The following is a 15486-nucleotide window of genomic DNA, read 5'->3' as shown; positions in this document are numbered from 1 at the left end:
TTTCTGCACAACGCCTTGAGATGTAAAAAATTTTTTGAGTATTTTCAAATGACAGTCTATGAAGTAGGAATTCAGTTTTAGTCCGTTTTCACGTTTAATCTCAAAATCCTTATTAAGGCAGTCTTAATTTCATTCTGTTGGCTCAATGTGAACTTTAGTTCTATTTTAATTGTTTTACTGAACTCGCTGCTGGTCCTCAGCCAAACCATGCTGCTATACTGCAGCTAAACCAGCACTAGACCAGCCCTGTATTTGACACTTTCCTGCAGCCAATGGATTTAAGGCTCTTCCATCAACTTTTGATTTAGACAGCAGGTCTTCCAATTCCATGACCTTGAAAATGAACGAGTGATAGCTTCATTTTTGGAAGTTTTATTCCTTCTCTTCAAAGAGAAAGTACATTCACATTAATGGCACTGGAGTTAAAATGCAATGCAACCCATTTAGATGACTCTTACGGCCTGATGGCAGAGAGCTGATCACACAGTAAGGTAATAAAATCTCACAGATATTCGTATTTAGTTATATTATTTGCAGTAAACATGTTTTTATCATGGACCAAACAACATCCATCCATCAGAATGAAAAAAGAAACAAAATCATAAAAGTATTTAACTGATTCAAGAATATATTATCTCTCCTTAATTGAACAAACCCCCCCACCCTCATCAACTTCCAGTAATTCCACCCCAGTCATCATTATAATGCAGTGTGATATTTCCATTAGCATTTTCCAGAGAGGGCATCTTTTCATACAGTCTGGATATGGGGCAGAGGTGTCAGATTCATCTTTTTTTTCTGAGTAGGTGATAGCCAGGACTGAACCACCATGACCTAATTCAGATTGTTCTTATTGTTTCCTCGTAAAACTGGGTGGTTTGCTCCCTTCTAGGCTCAGAAAACCGTGTAGCTATTGGACTCTCCATATCCCGCCTCCTGCAGGTAGCGCTCAATGTTGATTGGCTCAGGCACCTGGAGAACAGTCTTGTCATTGGAACTTTTCTCTCCTGATTGGAGCTTGCGTCTAATCTCATCCAATGAGGCACGGTCTTGTTCCTTCCACTGACAGCAACCTCTGATGATGGTGTGACTGGAAAAATCAAGAGAAAGGGATGTTACTTCAGGAAATGTGAGCTATTAAACACTTAGATATTTATGTAGCATGTAAAATGTCTCATTCAGTTGTATTTGTATGGTGCTTTCTACAACAGACATATTGGTCCAGACTCCTAATAATTAAGTAACTCCCTGAGAGTAACGAGGACTCAAAAGAGGAAAACCCATGTCAAAGGAGAAAGTAAATAAATTAAAAAAAACAAAAAAACCCAATCAGGTTAATATTAGCCTTCATCTGTTAGAAGTGTAGTCAACAGTATTTAGTATTCTTTGCATTTATGTAATGTAAAGTATACTATAAAGTACACTACAATTCAGCTACATGGCTGTGCCATTATGCAGACAACTTGCATAATCTCTATAGAAAATCATTGGCCAACAAAATGAGACGATCTGGAGTAGCTGCACAAGAGTAAGGACACAATGTCCACCCCCCAAGGATCAGCTAGAGGGGTATAAAGACCACAAGTATTGGGGTGTGAAGCAGTTGAACTGCATTCTCAGGAGTGATGGAGCTCCATCCAGAACCTCTAGGATGAGTTGGAGAGGCATTTGTGATCCAGAACTGATCATCCAAAATCAGTACCTTACCTAAAGCTTGTAAGGTTGAATGAAATCAAATCCTTATGGCAACATTTAATGTAAAGCTACCCAAAAGAATAAAGGCCGTTACTGCAACAAAGTGGGGACAGACTCCCCTACGACTAACCTTGACTTCAGAACAAATGCTAGATGAGATGATGTTTACTAACATTTGTACAAACTTTCATAAAAACCTTTGGACATATTGGCTGAATCCCAAATGGCTCCCAACTTTGTATGTAGTAACACCTTCTACACCTTTGTAGGGCATTATCTGTCTATTAGAAAGCCATTTATAGTCAGTCGTAGATTGCACTACTTGCTGTTCAACATTTAGCACATTATTTGGGTGTAGAAGTCAGTTCTATGACGTATTTTGTGTATTGCTTAGGGAATAGGGAGCAACTTAAGACTCAGTCATAGTGTAGGTGAGTCATGGAGTATAAAGGGAAGAAGTCGTCTTCTCATGCTTGTGTTTCAATGAATGAATTTCAATGAATGATATTTACAGTGCATTGGAGCAGTTGTTTGGTTTCTTCAGGGTCTTCCCTCTCTGGTGATACTGAAGAAGTTCCTGCACAGGGATCTCTGCAAACGGAGCCTCACCTGCATGAAAAAAAACAACAGGTAAGACAGAAATAGTGAGAAAGAAGAGAGAAGAAAAAGAAGAAGAGGAAATAGTGAGAAAGAAGAGAGTGAGAATGTGTGGGTTACCTGCTATGTGCTTATTTTATAGTACATAAGCAGACAGCAGAAAAGCTGATATACTTCAACTTCAGATACACAAGTTTTCACTTACCAAGAGTCACCATCTCATACAACAACAGCCCAAAAGACCACCTAGCAGGAACGAGAAATCAAAAATCTTGTCATTCATTAATAGACCGTAAGGGTGTAAACATATGTTAACATACGAAGATGTATCTGAAGAAGGTGATTCAACTGTTCTTGACTGATAATTGATTTTATTTCATCAAAAAATGTTTTTTTCCTAATTAAAATGTATAGACCCTTCTTGAAAAGGAAATGTGTTGAAAATGTATAGCTTAGCACATAGTTTTAATTGCTTCAATGTATTTCACTGTTCTGTATTTGCAGTCATATCTGAGTATTTATTTTTGATAAATAATGCTAAATCTGTGAGAGATACAGTGGGGAGAACAAGTATTTGATACACTGCTGATTTTTCAGGTTTTCCCACTTGCAAAGCATGTAGAAGACTGTAATTTTTATCATAGGTACTCTTCAACTGTGAGTGATGGAATCTAAAACAAAAATCCAGAAAAATACATTGTATGATTTTTAAATAATTAATTTCCATTTTATTGTGTGAAATAAGTATTTGATCATCTATCAACCAGTAAGAATTTTGGCTCTCACAGACATGTTACTTCGCCTTTAGAAGCCCTCCTGTTCTCCACTCATTACCTGTATTAACTGCACCTGTTTGAACTCGTTACCTGTATAAAAGACACCTGTCCACACACTCAATCAGTCAGACTCCAGCATCTCCACAATGCCCAAGACCAGAGAGCTGTGTAAGGACATCAGGGATAAAATTGTAGACCTGCACAAGGCTGGGATGGGCTACAGGACAATAGGCAAGCAGCTTGGTGAGAAGGCAACAACTGTTGGTGCAATTATTAGAAAATGGAAGAAATGCAAAATAACAGAAAATCTCCCTCGGTCTGGGGCGCCATGCAAGATCTCACCTCGTGGAGCATCAATGATCTTGAGGAAGGTGAGGAATGAGCCCAGAACTACACGGCAGGACCTGGTCAATGACCTGAATAGAGCTGGGACCACAGTCTCAAAGAAAACAATCAGCAAGGTGCCCTTCCTCAAGCCAACGCATGTCAAAGCCCGTCTGAAGTTTGCAAATGACCATCTGAATGATCCAGAGGAGGAATGGGAGAAGGTCATGTGGTCTGATGAGACAAAAATAGAACTTTTTGGTTTAAACTCCACTTGTCATGTTTGGAGGAAGAAGAATGATGAGTACAACCCCAAGAACACCATCCCAACCGTGAAGCATGGCGGTGGAAACATCATTCTTTGGGGATGCTTTTCTGCAAAGGGGACAGGACGACTGCACCGTATTGTGGGAAGGATGTATGGGGCCATGTATCGTGAGATTTTGGCCAACAACCTCCTTCCCTCAGTAAGAGCACTGAAGATGGGTCGTGGCTGGGTCTTCCAGCATGATAACGACCCAAAACACACAGCCAGGGCAACTAAAGAGTGGCTCCGTAGGAAACATCTTAAGGTCCTGGAGTGGCCTAGCCAGTCTCCAGACCTGAATCCAATAGAAAATCTTTGGAGGGAGCTTAAAGTCCGTGTGGCCCAGCGACAGCCACGAAACCTGAAGGCTCTAGAGGAGATCTGTATGGAGGAGTGGGCCAAAATCCCTGCTGCAGTGTGTGCAAACCTTGTCAAGAACTACAGGAAACGTCTCATCTCTGTAATTGCAAACAAAGGTTTCTGTACCAAATATTAAGTTTCTTTTTCTGGTGTATCAAATACTTATTTCACACAATAAAATGGAAATTAATTATTTAAAAATCATACAATGTATTTTTCTGGATTTTTGTTTTAGATTCCATCACTCACAATTGAAGAGTACCTATGATAAAAATTACAGTCTTCTACATGCTTTGCAAGTGGGAAAACCTGAAAAATCAGCAGTGTATCAAATACTTGTTCTCCCCACTGTACTTTTGCACAGTACTTTATACTACTGTTCTGAATGGTATGGTATGGTATGGCATGATATTGCATGGCATGGTGCACCACAGTGTACTTCTTCTTTTCTGTGAGAGTGTTGAGATAGAAGGACATACACATCGCTCTTCTGGCTGGCCGGTCTCTTGGCTAGTATCTCAGGTGCCTGCCATTTCTTCCTTCCAGGATCCTCTATGTAATTGGCTCCCTGATTTTTTCTTGCATAGACACTACTCAATCCCCACAGCTTGGCTGTCAACATGCGGCTGACAAGCACACTACGAGCCTTGATGTTAGCGTGAATGAGACTTTTGGAGTGAAGATACTCCTGTTCAGAGGACAAGAGAGAACAGAAGTCATGATCAGTGAATCTTGCTGAGACAGAGGCATGAGCAGAAGAGAAATTTGAGACTCTCTTACCAGAGCAGAGGCCACCTGTGAAGCCATGGTGAAGATACGCTTTTCTGTCATCTCACAAGCATCTTGGCCTGTGTTTCCCTGTTAAAAGAAGCAGACTGGTGTTATGACATCTTAAACAGATCTAAGGACCCTTAGAACCTGACAGCACTATGTATTTACACTGACTGTGGTGACTTTATAGGTCTAGTGCTTTTACATATTATACCCATTGTGCCCACATTTTGTCAGCTACTCGCTACCATCATTCATCATATATCTGGGTGGTGAGCCACTCTTAACACAGCAATAACTCTGACATGGTAGTGGTATGGTAACGTTTGTGGTACGAGTGTACAAGGTGAAGCAAAGTTGGGCTACCCCCAAAAAATATTCATCCATGTGCAGCTCTGACCACTGTTGAAGGGCAAGTGGGTGAATAATGTAAATTGTGTATCACAAATGAGCTAGAGCCTCTAACCATACACCAGCAAGGCGCAGCTACAAAGCAGAGATCAAATAACATGCACAATGAGTGTACTTTATCTTTGACCATACCTGCCTGCATCTCCAGAGAAAGCTGAGCAGGTCCTGGTTCTCCATCTCCTCCATGACCATGATGACAGGAGCACGTAAGGAAACTACACCGATGAGCTCAGGCAGGAAGGGGTGTGGCCCCAGCTGGGACAGGAAGGATGCGAATCCCAGGAAGGATTGACATTCAGAGGCACTTGCTGAATCTGAGAGGGAAAAAGAAAAAATAATAGAATGTAATGAAAGATTATTTCCACTGTTTGGTGGTTAATCTGCAACAAAGGCCTCACATCTATATCAGAACTAAATTATAATTTAATTTATATAGTGTCTTTCTTGACCACAATAATGAGTAATATATTTAAATACATAGAATCAAGGATACAATATTGTGAGGTTGATTTCATCAGGTGTGAGAAAGAGTTAAAGGAATGTTTTAGGTGTGCTTTGAGGTAATGTGTGCAGGTGAACTGTGCTGTTATCAGTGAGTCTTACCATTGAGCACTCGTAGCACAACATTTCTGTTCTCCATGCGGGCTCTGTACAGAGACACTGAGCTGTCAGACTTTACAGAGTATGAGGACAGGAGGGCAGTCACTTTGTTAAATTTTTCAGGCAGACGCTGTCGTGGAAGCTCCCTGGGATTCATCAGTGCAGAGCCAGCAGCTCCGAAGTTCCCACCGTCTGTACTGAAGGCCAAATTATCCACCCCTAGTGAGGGGTCATTGTTATAGGAGGCTGTGGTAAAGGTGGAGTAAGAGGGAGCTGTGTCCAGTGCTATACTCTCTCCCTCCAGAGCATTCAGGCCCAGAGGAGCTGCAGAGAGAGAGAGAAAGAGACAGACAGACAGACAGACACAGTGAGAGAATGTATATATATGTGTGTGTGTGTGTGTGTGTGTGTGTGTGTGTGTGTGTGAGTGAGTGAGTGAGTGAGAGAGAGAGAGAGCGAGAGAGAGTGAGAGAGAGAGAGAGAGAGAGAGAGAGAGAGAGGTCATTGTTATTGTTGTCATTTGTTTCATTATAGTGAACTTGAAAAGCAGGTTTGAGCAAAAACACACAAAGGCTATTTTGTCTCCCATCTGTGCTGCTGCATAAATAAAAAAGTACAGTGGGTGATATGGCAAAAAATGTTATCACAATATTTTGTCCACATACAGTACTATGCAAAAGTCTGAGAAAATGACATCCAAAGCTCTTTATTTGGGCAAAACAAAATTGAAAAACAAAAAAATTAGAATAAACACAAAGAAACCGCATCATTATTTGATGTGTGTATAACAATTTCAATTAATCAATTAGTTTCTTGTTAATAATAATAATAATAATAATATATGTAATTATAGTAGTAGTAGTTATGTTTGCTTTGTTTTATGCACTAAATGAGTCATTTTTACATGAACAGTCTGGAATCTTCATTGCTTAGAATGACACAGGTTGTTTTTTGTTACCATGACATTAAATGGCACACCACACATTATAATGGGATACAAACTGTTCTTACTACAGTTTGTGTCTGCATGGTTATTGCCAACCACCAAAAAGGACTAGGCTCTGTCATCATTAAGCTGTCTATTAGTGCAACTGCAGCACCGGCAGCTCTGGAAACTAACTGGCACCCATTGTACCAAGCCAAGTAGCAAACAGTCAAACAAAGACTTCAGAATTGCAGCTTAGTTTCCACATGGGAAATGTACAGACTGTGAAGTGAATTAAAATTGAATAATATTTAAATATTACATCAGGCTCTTTTATTAAAAAAAAGCAAGTGTAATTTAAGATTAATATTAAGATTTAAGATTAAGAGACCCTTATTAGTCCCACAACAGGGAAATTTCACCTCCGCACTTAACCAATCGGTGAAGTGAAACACCTCATACACACTAGTGAGCACACACACACACAGTAGGGGGCAGTGAGCACACTTGCCCAAAACGGTGAGCAGCCCTATCCGCAGACCAGGGAAGCAGTTGGGGGTTAGGTGTCTTGCTCAAAGGTACCTCAGTCATGAACTGTCAGCTCTGGATTTAACGTTACACGATGGGCCCTTTTATATTTATTCTAATAATATACCGTGTTTTTACTTACTGCTGAGATGGACAGTTTCAAAGAATTTCTGTGACTAAAACTTTTGAACAGTGCTGGATATTACTGTATTATTAGATGTCAAAAATTCTCAATCTTTAATTATTACATGCATTCTGTAAGTTTTAGTCTGAATATTAATTTGTACATTGAAGAAAACAGGAATACTCACCATCTATGCCACGAAGCATCCTCTTGTTTCTGGGCGTGTGGGTGGAGCTGAGGCTAGTTGAGGGCAGTAGACATCTCGTTTTCTCAGGACAGTAGTGCAGCAGCAGCAGAATCACCAGAGTGACCAGGAAAGCCATCAACAACAGCACAGGGACCACGATCACCTCCGGCTCATAAACACTGATCTCTGTGAGAACAAAGCACAGCAGTGAATACAGCAGGACAGGACAGTTCCTCAGCCTGCTGTGAACAACCACCTCATCATGCTGAATAAAACACTTCTGTCCCAAACCTCAATAGTGGGAATTTAGAATGACAGAGAACTATTAGAATATATATATATATATATATATATATATATATATATATATATATATATATATATAGCTTCAAAACACAAAGCTTCAATATTTATAGTTCTACGGTTTACTTAAAACAGTATGCCTTCAATGCACTGCCTTAAAAAGGTGCTGCCAAGTGTTCTTTGTGTGTTGCCATAGATTAACTATTTGTCTTTGCTTATAGATGGATGATTCTTTAGAGAACTATTTTTGTTAATATGATGCATGAATATGAAGAACCTTTTTTAAGCATAAAGAACCTCCTAATAATGTAAATGTTCTAGGAAGTACTCTTAAACTAGTAAAGGATGTATACAGTATGTGAAGGCTCCTGAAATATGAAAAGATTCTTCACACTCACAGATCTCCTTTTCAGATATGTTCCCCAGGGAACCAAAAGAGGTTCTTGTACCGCCTCACTAAAAGAATATTTTTGGCATCTTTTTAAAAAGAGAGTATATCTGTGTAATTGTAATAATTATAACTTATTTTATAAGTTAGTTGTACAAAGTCTTAATATTTATACCTTTATAACTGTATATCAGTTTTCATAACTGTACACAACTTTAATACTTATGTGTATAGCTGTACAGAACCTCAATATTTATAATGAAACTGTGCAAAGTACCCATTGCACATCTTAATGTTCTTTGTAGAAATCCACAAAACCATTTGAAATGATCTTAAGTTTTTTTTTTGCAATGTGTTAAACTCAAACATATTGTCATATTTAAGAAAATCAACAAAACATTGTTTGACTGGCACTGTTTTACATACAGCTGTTACATCTTATCTGGATTTGCAGATCTGTACTGTTTATATATGTGTATTTATGTGTATTTTCCTCTTGGAACTTCATGTTGACTCTCTCTCCAAGTGAAGTTCCTTGTACATGTTGTAGCCTCTGTGTAGAATAAAAGATTCTGATTCTGATCCTCTGATTGTAGATGAGAACACCGAAAGCTCAGAAAGAGAAAAAGTGGTTTACTCACCACAAAGTGTGTCTCCTGCCTTACACTCCGAATACTGACCCACTGTCGTGGATGCCATCCTGCAAAAGGAGTGCCATGGATTTAATCACACAGTGATATGCTAAATGATCCGGTAAGGCAAACAGACTGGACAGATGGTTTTGTTGAGGCTGTGGTTATGTGGAAAAACCGGATTTGCCTCCTGTTTGCAATTGTACACATTTTTGGCTTTGAATGTTATCAGTTTATCAAAAAATTGGACTGAATAGAAGGGCAGTGGGAGAGCAGCACATGTAGACTACTGTGAACTGTTGGAATTACTTGTTATAGTAATAATTTCTTTTATATGGATGTAAATCTTATAAATTAGACTCCAAAGATTATTCTTAGATATTTTATTCAATATTTCAAGGATTTGGAGTTTAAACACACTGTACATTCTGTAATGATCTATTCATATTTTTTTTTCAATGTACTTCAAGATTTGATCACCACCTAAGAGTAAAGTCCCACTTCATTTTAAAGCTATGCTGCTTCCATCAGCTTTGTTATGTATTATACAGCTTTCTAATCCATCAGTTTTATTCCACCTTTTCAAACCATAATTGTATTCACATCATATTCACATACTCATATTCCAAAATGCTTCTTATAGTTCACATTTCAATTTTTCTATATTTTTCTGCTCTAATTATTGTTTTTACAGAAACAGGCCATGTAAAACTGTAAAAAAATAGCTGAAATGTATACCTGTATTCAACATAAAATTATTTTAAATTTATCACATTACCACAAACCATGTGCTGTTTTTTGAGAAGTACTTTTATTTTTCACTGTAAAAACAAACACCACAACCCAGATGGATAAGTGGTTTGGATGATGTGTGTGTGTGTGTGTGTGTGTGGAATATAATTTCAATTCCTTCTATATTTCAATTTAGTTTTAAATTAGTAGGGGATGTTGCCTACACATGTCTTTAAAAAAAGCTCTTTGGCATCTGATTTAATGGCTTCATGAGAGCCATTAAATGAGACCCAATTGTGGACTGTTGCTTTGTATTGTTTGATCTGTAGGGCTACATGTGATTGTGTGGTGTATTTGATCAAATAGCCTGTTTTAAGTAAACCATGTGTTTCAGGATTTTGTGAGAAGGGGGCCAATGCAAGAGTGCAGTGTCATAGAATCTGTCTGATAGATATTCTATTGTATCGTAACGAGTGGTACAGCCATATGCCAGTTTCAGTGCATGCGGCAAACTAAACATATCTGTAGGTACTGCATGCATGTATGTTATAATTAGAAATTCTCACTATTTTACAGAGCAAAAACATCAAAGCTGTGCCAAAGTTTGGAAATACACGGTACAACACAGAACACTGTAGTGTAATGTGAGGCTCTGTGTAAATGTGTTCGTACATTACACCAGACCAAATCTGGGCACATTTTGAAGAAAACTTTGTGGTGTCTCATCTGTACTGATCTCATTTACAGTTCCTAGTGCCCCAACTGCCATACAGTGTTAGTGTGGTAGGGACAAGCACAGCAGAACCACCTTTATACTGCTTTGATACTTTCAGTAGAAAAAATAGTTTTTGCTTAAACAGCACAGCAACTTTTGCCTTCCTCACACTGGAGTTTAAGAATAAAACTCTAGATTTCCTCAATTGTACATACAGCTCTCAGCAGATTACTGGTGATATTACATCTACTTTAACATGCGGGTTTGTTTGTTTTCTGTGTTCTGATGGCGTAACTCTGTGTTTGACTTCTAAGCCGAGCTGGTGGGTGGAGTGGATTTAATTGCTGATATGGTGTAATAACATACAGCACTGTGTTGTGCTCTAACTGGCATCGCTGGGCCTGTGTTTAATTAGCTCTGACTCAGAGAGACGGGCCCCTTTGGTGTTGTTATAAAATCCCAGTCATGGGACTCCTGTCCCTTTCTCTGGCCTTGTCTCGACTCCAGATCCTCCCTGTCATCATTTTATTCACCTGTATCTTGTTTTCCATTTGTTTTGTCTGTACAGCCTTTGTTTTACACCAACTAAACCAGAGGCTCTAGCCTTAGTTAGTGCTGGCATGGGAATTATGAGTGATATTAGTGACTTTAAATGTAGCATAATGGTTGGCGCTAGGTATGTCTGTTTGAGCATCTTCTAAACGACTGTCACCCTGGGCTTTTCACATGTAGCCGTTTCACTAAGAATGGTGTGACAAGCAACAAACAATGTAAATGAAATCAGCTTGTGGATCTTTCTTCATCTACAGGACTGAAAACAGATCCAGGGGTCACAGAAAAAATAGTGAAAATCAATAAAAACCATGATGGTTGCTGATACTATCCACGAAAATTTAATTATGCCTAAATTTGTCCCAAAACACCTACGTATGTGTGGACCAGCTTTCAAATGTTTAAGCAAACAATTGTCAGAAAAGTGGCTTCATATGCACACATTCAGTTAATGTGCTGCAGTGGCTCTTGCTCAAAGGTCTTTGCTCTGTACTGGAAAGACAACTCCAAAAAAGACAAATACAATGTACACAGTGGAGGATGGGAACCACGGCTGTGAGTTATAACCACAACTAAACCTATTAAAGGAAACACATTCAGCAGTAATCCATTTATTTAAACTGAATAACTAAACTGAATAACTAAAATATACTTTAAATAATTTTTTTATTAAAATTATAAAAAAAACTTGAAAAATGAATGAAAATAAACTTTTTAATAAAATTTTAATAAATGTTTCTAAGGTAAGCTACATTTAGAGTAAACTTAAACTAAATTTAAAAAAAAGAAGCTACAAACCATCATAAACCTGAAACATTACTGCATGATGACGCTGAAAAGCTGGATCTTTGAATTCTGGGTTCAGTGTTGAGCTCAGTCTACTTTAAGCAGAAGCAGTTAAATTGTTACCCCATCAATCCATGAATCTTGTACCATGGGGGTTTTGGGGTTGAGAGGGCTGAGTTTGAACTCAAACATCTCCATCACAAAAGCACTAATCTAGATAATGGCTGGCTGGGTGAGACCAAGGTGTCGGCTAAGCTGTCTGTCCTCTCGCCTTTTAGGGATCAGTTTACAGAGGATAAAAAACAAACAGAGTGAAAGCCAACACAGGCAGAAGGCAGTAACGAAAGGTGGCAAAATTCAAGGCAGTGATGTTACAGTAGCAGTCAAACACTGGCACACAGCTGTATGTATTCCTAATTTAAAAGACATGTTGATCTAAAGATCTATGTTTAAATACTTTTAAAATATTTCTAAGAAAAACAGAAGCAGTGGAGTCCTGGATATAGACTTATTTCCAAAACAAACATTTTAAATTGAAATAAAATACTGTTCAGCAGCCAACAATAGTTCAGTACATGAGGAACTTCTTGTGGTGCTGTTTTAGAGAACGTATTTTAAAATAGAACACCATTTGGGTTTATTGTCACTTTTTTGTCCACTGCGTGAAAACTAAGTCTATGAGTAGGTGTATCCAGACTTTTGCTTGGTAGACCTGGGGTGAAGGCAACATGATCTTGGCTAGTAAAGTAACCAAATGCGTGATGAAGCCAAGAAAAGTTCTTGAATTCTTATACGACTCTGCCTTGGTCTTTCATTCTTTCCAGGAAAAAGACGAGAGAACACACAAGCCTCTAACTGCCAGTATGAGATTATGACAGTATGAGATTCAGGAATGCAAATGTAGCAAATGTGCTTCTGCCTGGTTCCTCTCACTCATTTGGACAAACGCACCTAGAAAAAAAAATATCACTCACAAGTGAGTGTGCAACATGATCAAGCTCATTTACCCTCACAATAAAGGACACACCCTACCTTAAAGCCTCCAATTACAACATAGCTGCTGTGTCTCCACTGCTTGTGTGTGTGTGGCTATGCCATGTCTTAACATTTCATGATATGCTTTAATTGAAAACTTAATGCCATTGATGTATTAATGTGTAAGCACACTGTATAAAACTGCCACGCTCACAGAAAGGTTTTCCTGTCCATTGTATAAGTGGTACGATGGCTGAACCCGTCTTTCTGCATATTTCATTACCAAAGAAACACAGTGACACCTCTCACACTCACACACACTCACACACACACACACACACACACACACACTCACACACACTCACACACACTCACACACACTCACACACACACACTCACACACACACACACACACACACACACACACACACACACACTCCATCAGTGCAGAAAAAAAAACAAACGGCAACTCTGATTTCAGTACAGTGACATTCAGTGTCTCAGTCTCAGTTTATCTGCCTGATAAAGCCTAAGGTCAAAATGTTCAGGGGTGGAAAATACTTAAGTAGTGTACATAAGTGATATTTTTGGAAGATTTGCATTGTACTTTTACTCTCTAATTACGGTTCTAAAACCAAATTAATTTTTACTCCTTACATTTTCATTTAGACATTTAAACTACACTGTACACTACAGATTCTGTACAGGTACATATTCGTTCATCATGGTACAGAAAATGTAATTGTACCTTCAAAGATACAAGAAGGGTCCTAAGGTCCAACTTTGCACCTTTTATTTTTCAAGGTACTAACCTAATGTTTTAAAATAGAAAATAGTCAGTACAGGCTGTATGGAGTCAACGCAACTAAAACAACATATATAATTGAAATGGAATATAGTACAGTTACCTTCTCTAAGTAAAGGTAGGCTTATGGGTACCACCCCAACAACTTTGGTTTGGAACCTTTTCTGAGTTTACAAAGTACCAATTTCAAGAGCCATTTTTTACCTCGTGTGCCGAGTTGTTTTGTAGAGTAAAAGATCCGAACAGCTTTTCATTTAGTAGTCTGGTTTCTCAGACTCAGATTAAGTCAAAACCTAGACTAGGCTTAATCCATGTCTGGAAAACAGCCCGTTATGTTAAGATTTTGTAAACCAACAAGGAAATTTTACCAATTTATTGGAAATGTTTTGTAAAATTAGGTGTCCCTAAACTTCTGACAAACAGTGAAGCTCGAATACATGTAGTTTCTTCTTCTGTGTTTTTGCAAATGCTTTCATGCTGGAACTTTTATCGGAAAGTCTCACACCAGCAGTGTTAAAATTACACATAAATGTGCTGTTTCCTGATGCAACAAGTGTGTTGTTAACACATCACTGTTGAGTGTACACACACATAGCCTGCTCACATACATACTTGCTTACCTGGGCGTGTGCGGTCAACTTCCAGTCTCAGTCAGCCTTCATTCAGCATTTTCCTCTCATAGTCCCTTTTACAGTTGAGTAGAGTTTCTCTCACTCTTATAGCACTCTCTCTCTCTCTGCAGTACTGTATCCCTCTCTCTCACATCAAGCTTCGCTGTTTGGTCAAGTCACGCCTTCATTAGTGATTTAGCCCCACCCTCTTCACTGACGAACTCTAGTAGCTCCATTCGTCTTCATACCATAAATTTGGTCACCTTTTTTTGTCTCCCTCCTACCCCTCTACAAACTCCACACTAGTCCCTCACTTCTTGGTATATTTTCCTCTCCAGATCTCACTCTGACCGTTTTTCCTCTCCAATCTTCTTCCTTCTCTCTCTTTCTCTCTCTCTAGCTGTAAAGTCATGTCACCTCTGATCTAGTCTTCTTGGTTACAGGATAAGACCTTCCCCTGGATGCTGGATCCTCTTGCAAAACTGGTCCCCCCACCTTTCACTCCATTCCATTTTTACCTGTTCATCTTCTTTGAGAACATCTCACATTCCTGCTCTCTTTTCTATTCTCTCTGTCTCCCTGCTGCTTCCGTCCATGTGTCAAACTCTAACCGAACCCAAACTGGAATTTCCAGCTTTCCAAATCCAGTAAAACAGGAGATATCCAAACACAACACAGAGCTTTCCCTCAGTCACTGCTGACAGAACAAATTATTTATTGCAAATGCTTTATTAAGTAACTTTTCATCTACAGTGCATACAGGGTTATTTGAGTGAATTAAGCTTCAGGAGTATTTTGTCTGTCCAAAGAAAAACAACTCTCTCCAAAATGGTGACTTTATAGGAAAAGGCAAAAACTTTCAATGTAAGTGAACATAGAGAGATCATATTATGCAAAGCTCACAGATGCTGAGGTCAGATAAAAAAAGGAGATACTTGTGGGGTTTTTTTGTCTTGTTTCTTTTGGACAGTGACAATTTGAAAGGAATGTTTTAAACTTACTCAAAATGAGTTAGGATGTAACTGTTTAAGGCAGAACAGATGCATCACATTTTGGCTGTGGGTTTGTCAGGTTGAGGTCCCAGCCATTTTTCTCCTGAAACAAGCATGTGACAGAATTTTGACTCAGCAAAATCTTCATTTGATAAATTCATAAAAAAAATACTGTGCACAGGTGCCTAGAAACAACATGTTCAAATCCATATTTACCTATGCAGTAAGCCATGAGCTCAAACCTGTCTGAGCCAAAGAACGCCTCTGGCTTTCCATCCATGTGACACACAATGAAAGGAAAGCCAAACGCCTGCAGAGAGAAGGTATGTTGAAAAAAATCAATGAAATCTAAGGAAAAACACACTGTAGTAGTGAAATGCAAAGAAATGG

At 38.7% G+C, this 15486-nt stretch overlaps 1 protein-coding gene and 1 pseudogene across 2 annotated transcripts; both read right to left on the bottom strand.

The window, feature by feature from the left end:
* Positions 1–356: 356 nt before the first annotated feature.
* Positions 357–15345, bottom strand: styk1b (serine/threonine/tyrosine kinase 1b). 2 transcript variants are annotated; one of them, XM_017724438.2, is made up of 11 exons: positions 15313–15345; positions 15106–15199; positions 8938–8996; positions 7606–7791; positions 5845–6165; positions 5374–5555; positions 4840–4917; positions 4539–4747; positions 2498–2538; positions 2208–2304; positions 357–1090 (listed from the first exon to the last, which is right to left on the bottom strand). In XM_017724438.2, the coding sequence occupies exons 3-11, from the start codon at positions 8993–8995 to the stop codon at positions 895–897; spliced, it is 1368 nt and encodes a 455-aa protein (XP_017579927.1). In that variant the 5' UTR covers position 8996; positions 15106–15199; positions 15313–15345; the 3' UTR covers positions 357–894. The 2 variants fall into 2 exon arrangements, with proteins under 2 accessions (XP_017579927.1, XP_017579926.1); XM_017724437.2 differs by lacking the exons at positions 15106–15199; positions 15313–15345 and adding an exon at positions 14114–14768.
* LOC108426620 overlaps positions 15106–15486 on the bottom strand; it is a 32004-nt pseudogene continuing 31623 nt past the window's right edge.

The sequence above is a fragment of the Pygocentrus nattereri genome, chromosome 3 (genome assembly GCF_015220715.1).
Source record: "Pygocentrus nattereri isolate fPygNat1 chromosome 3, fPygNat1.pri, whole genome shotgun sequence".
Taxonomy (NCBI): domain Eukaryota; kingdom Metazoa; phylum Chordata; class Actinopteri; order Characiformes; family Serrasalmidae; genus Pygocentrus; species Pygocentrus nattereri.
The sequence above is the reverse complement of the archived record's forward strand: the minus strand, read 5'-3'. Positions and strand labels throughout refer to the sequence as shown.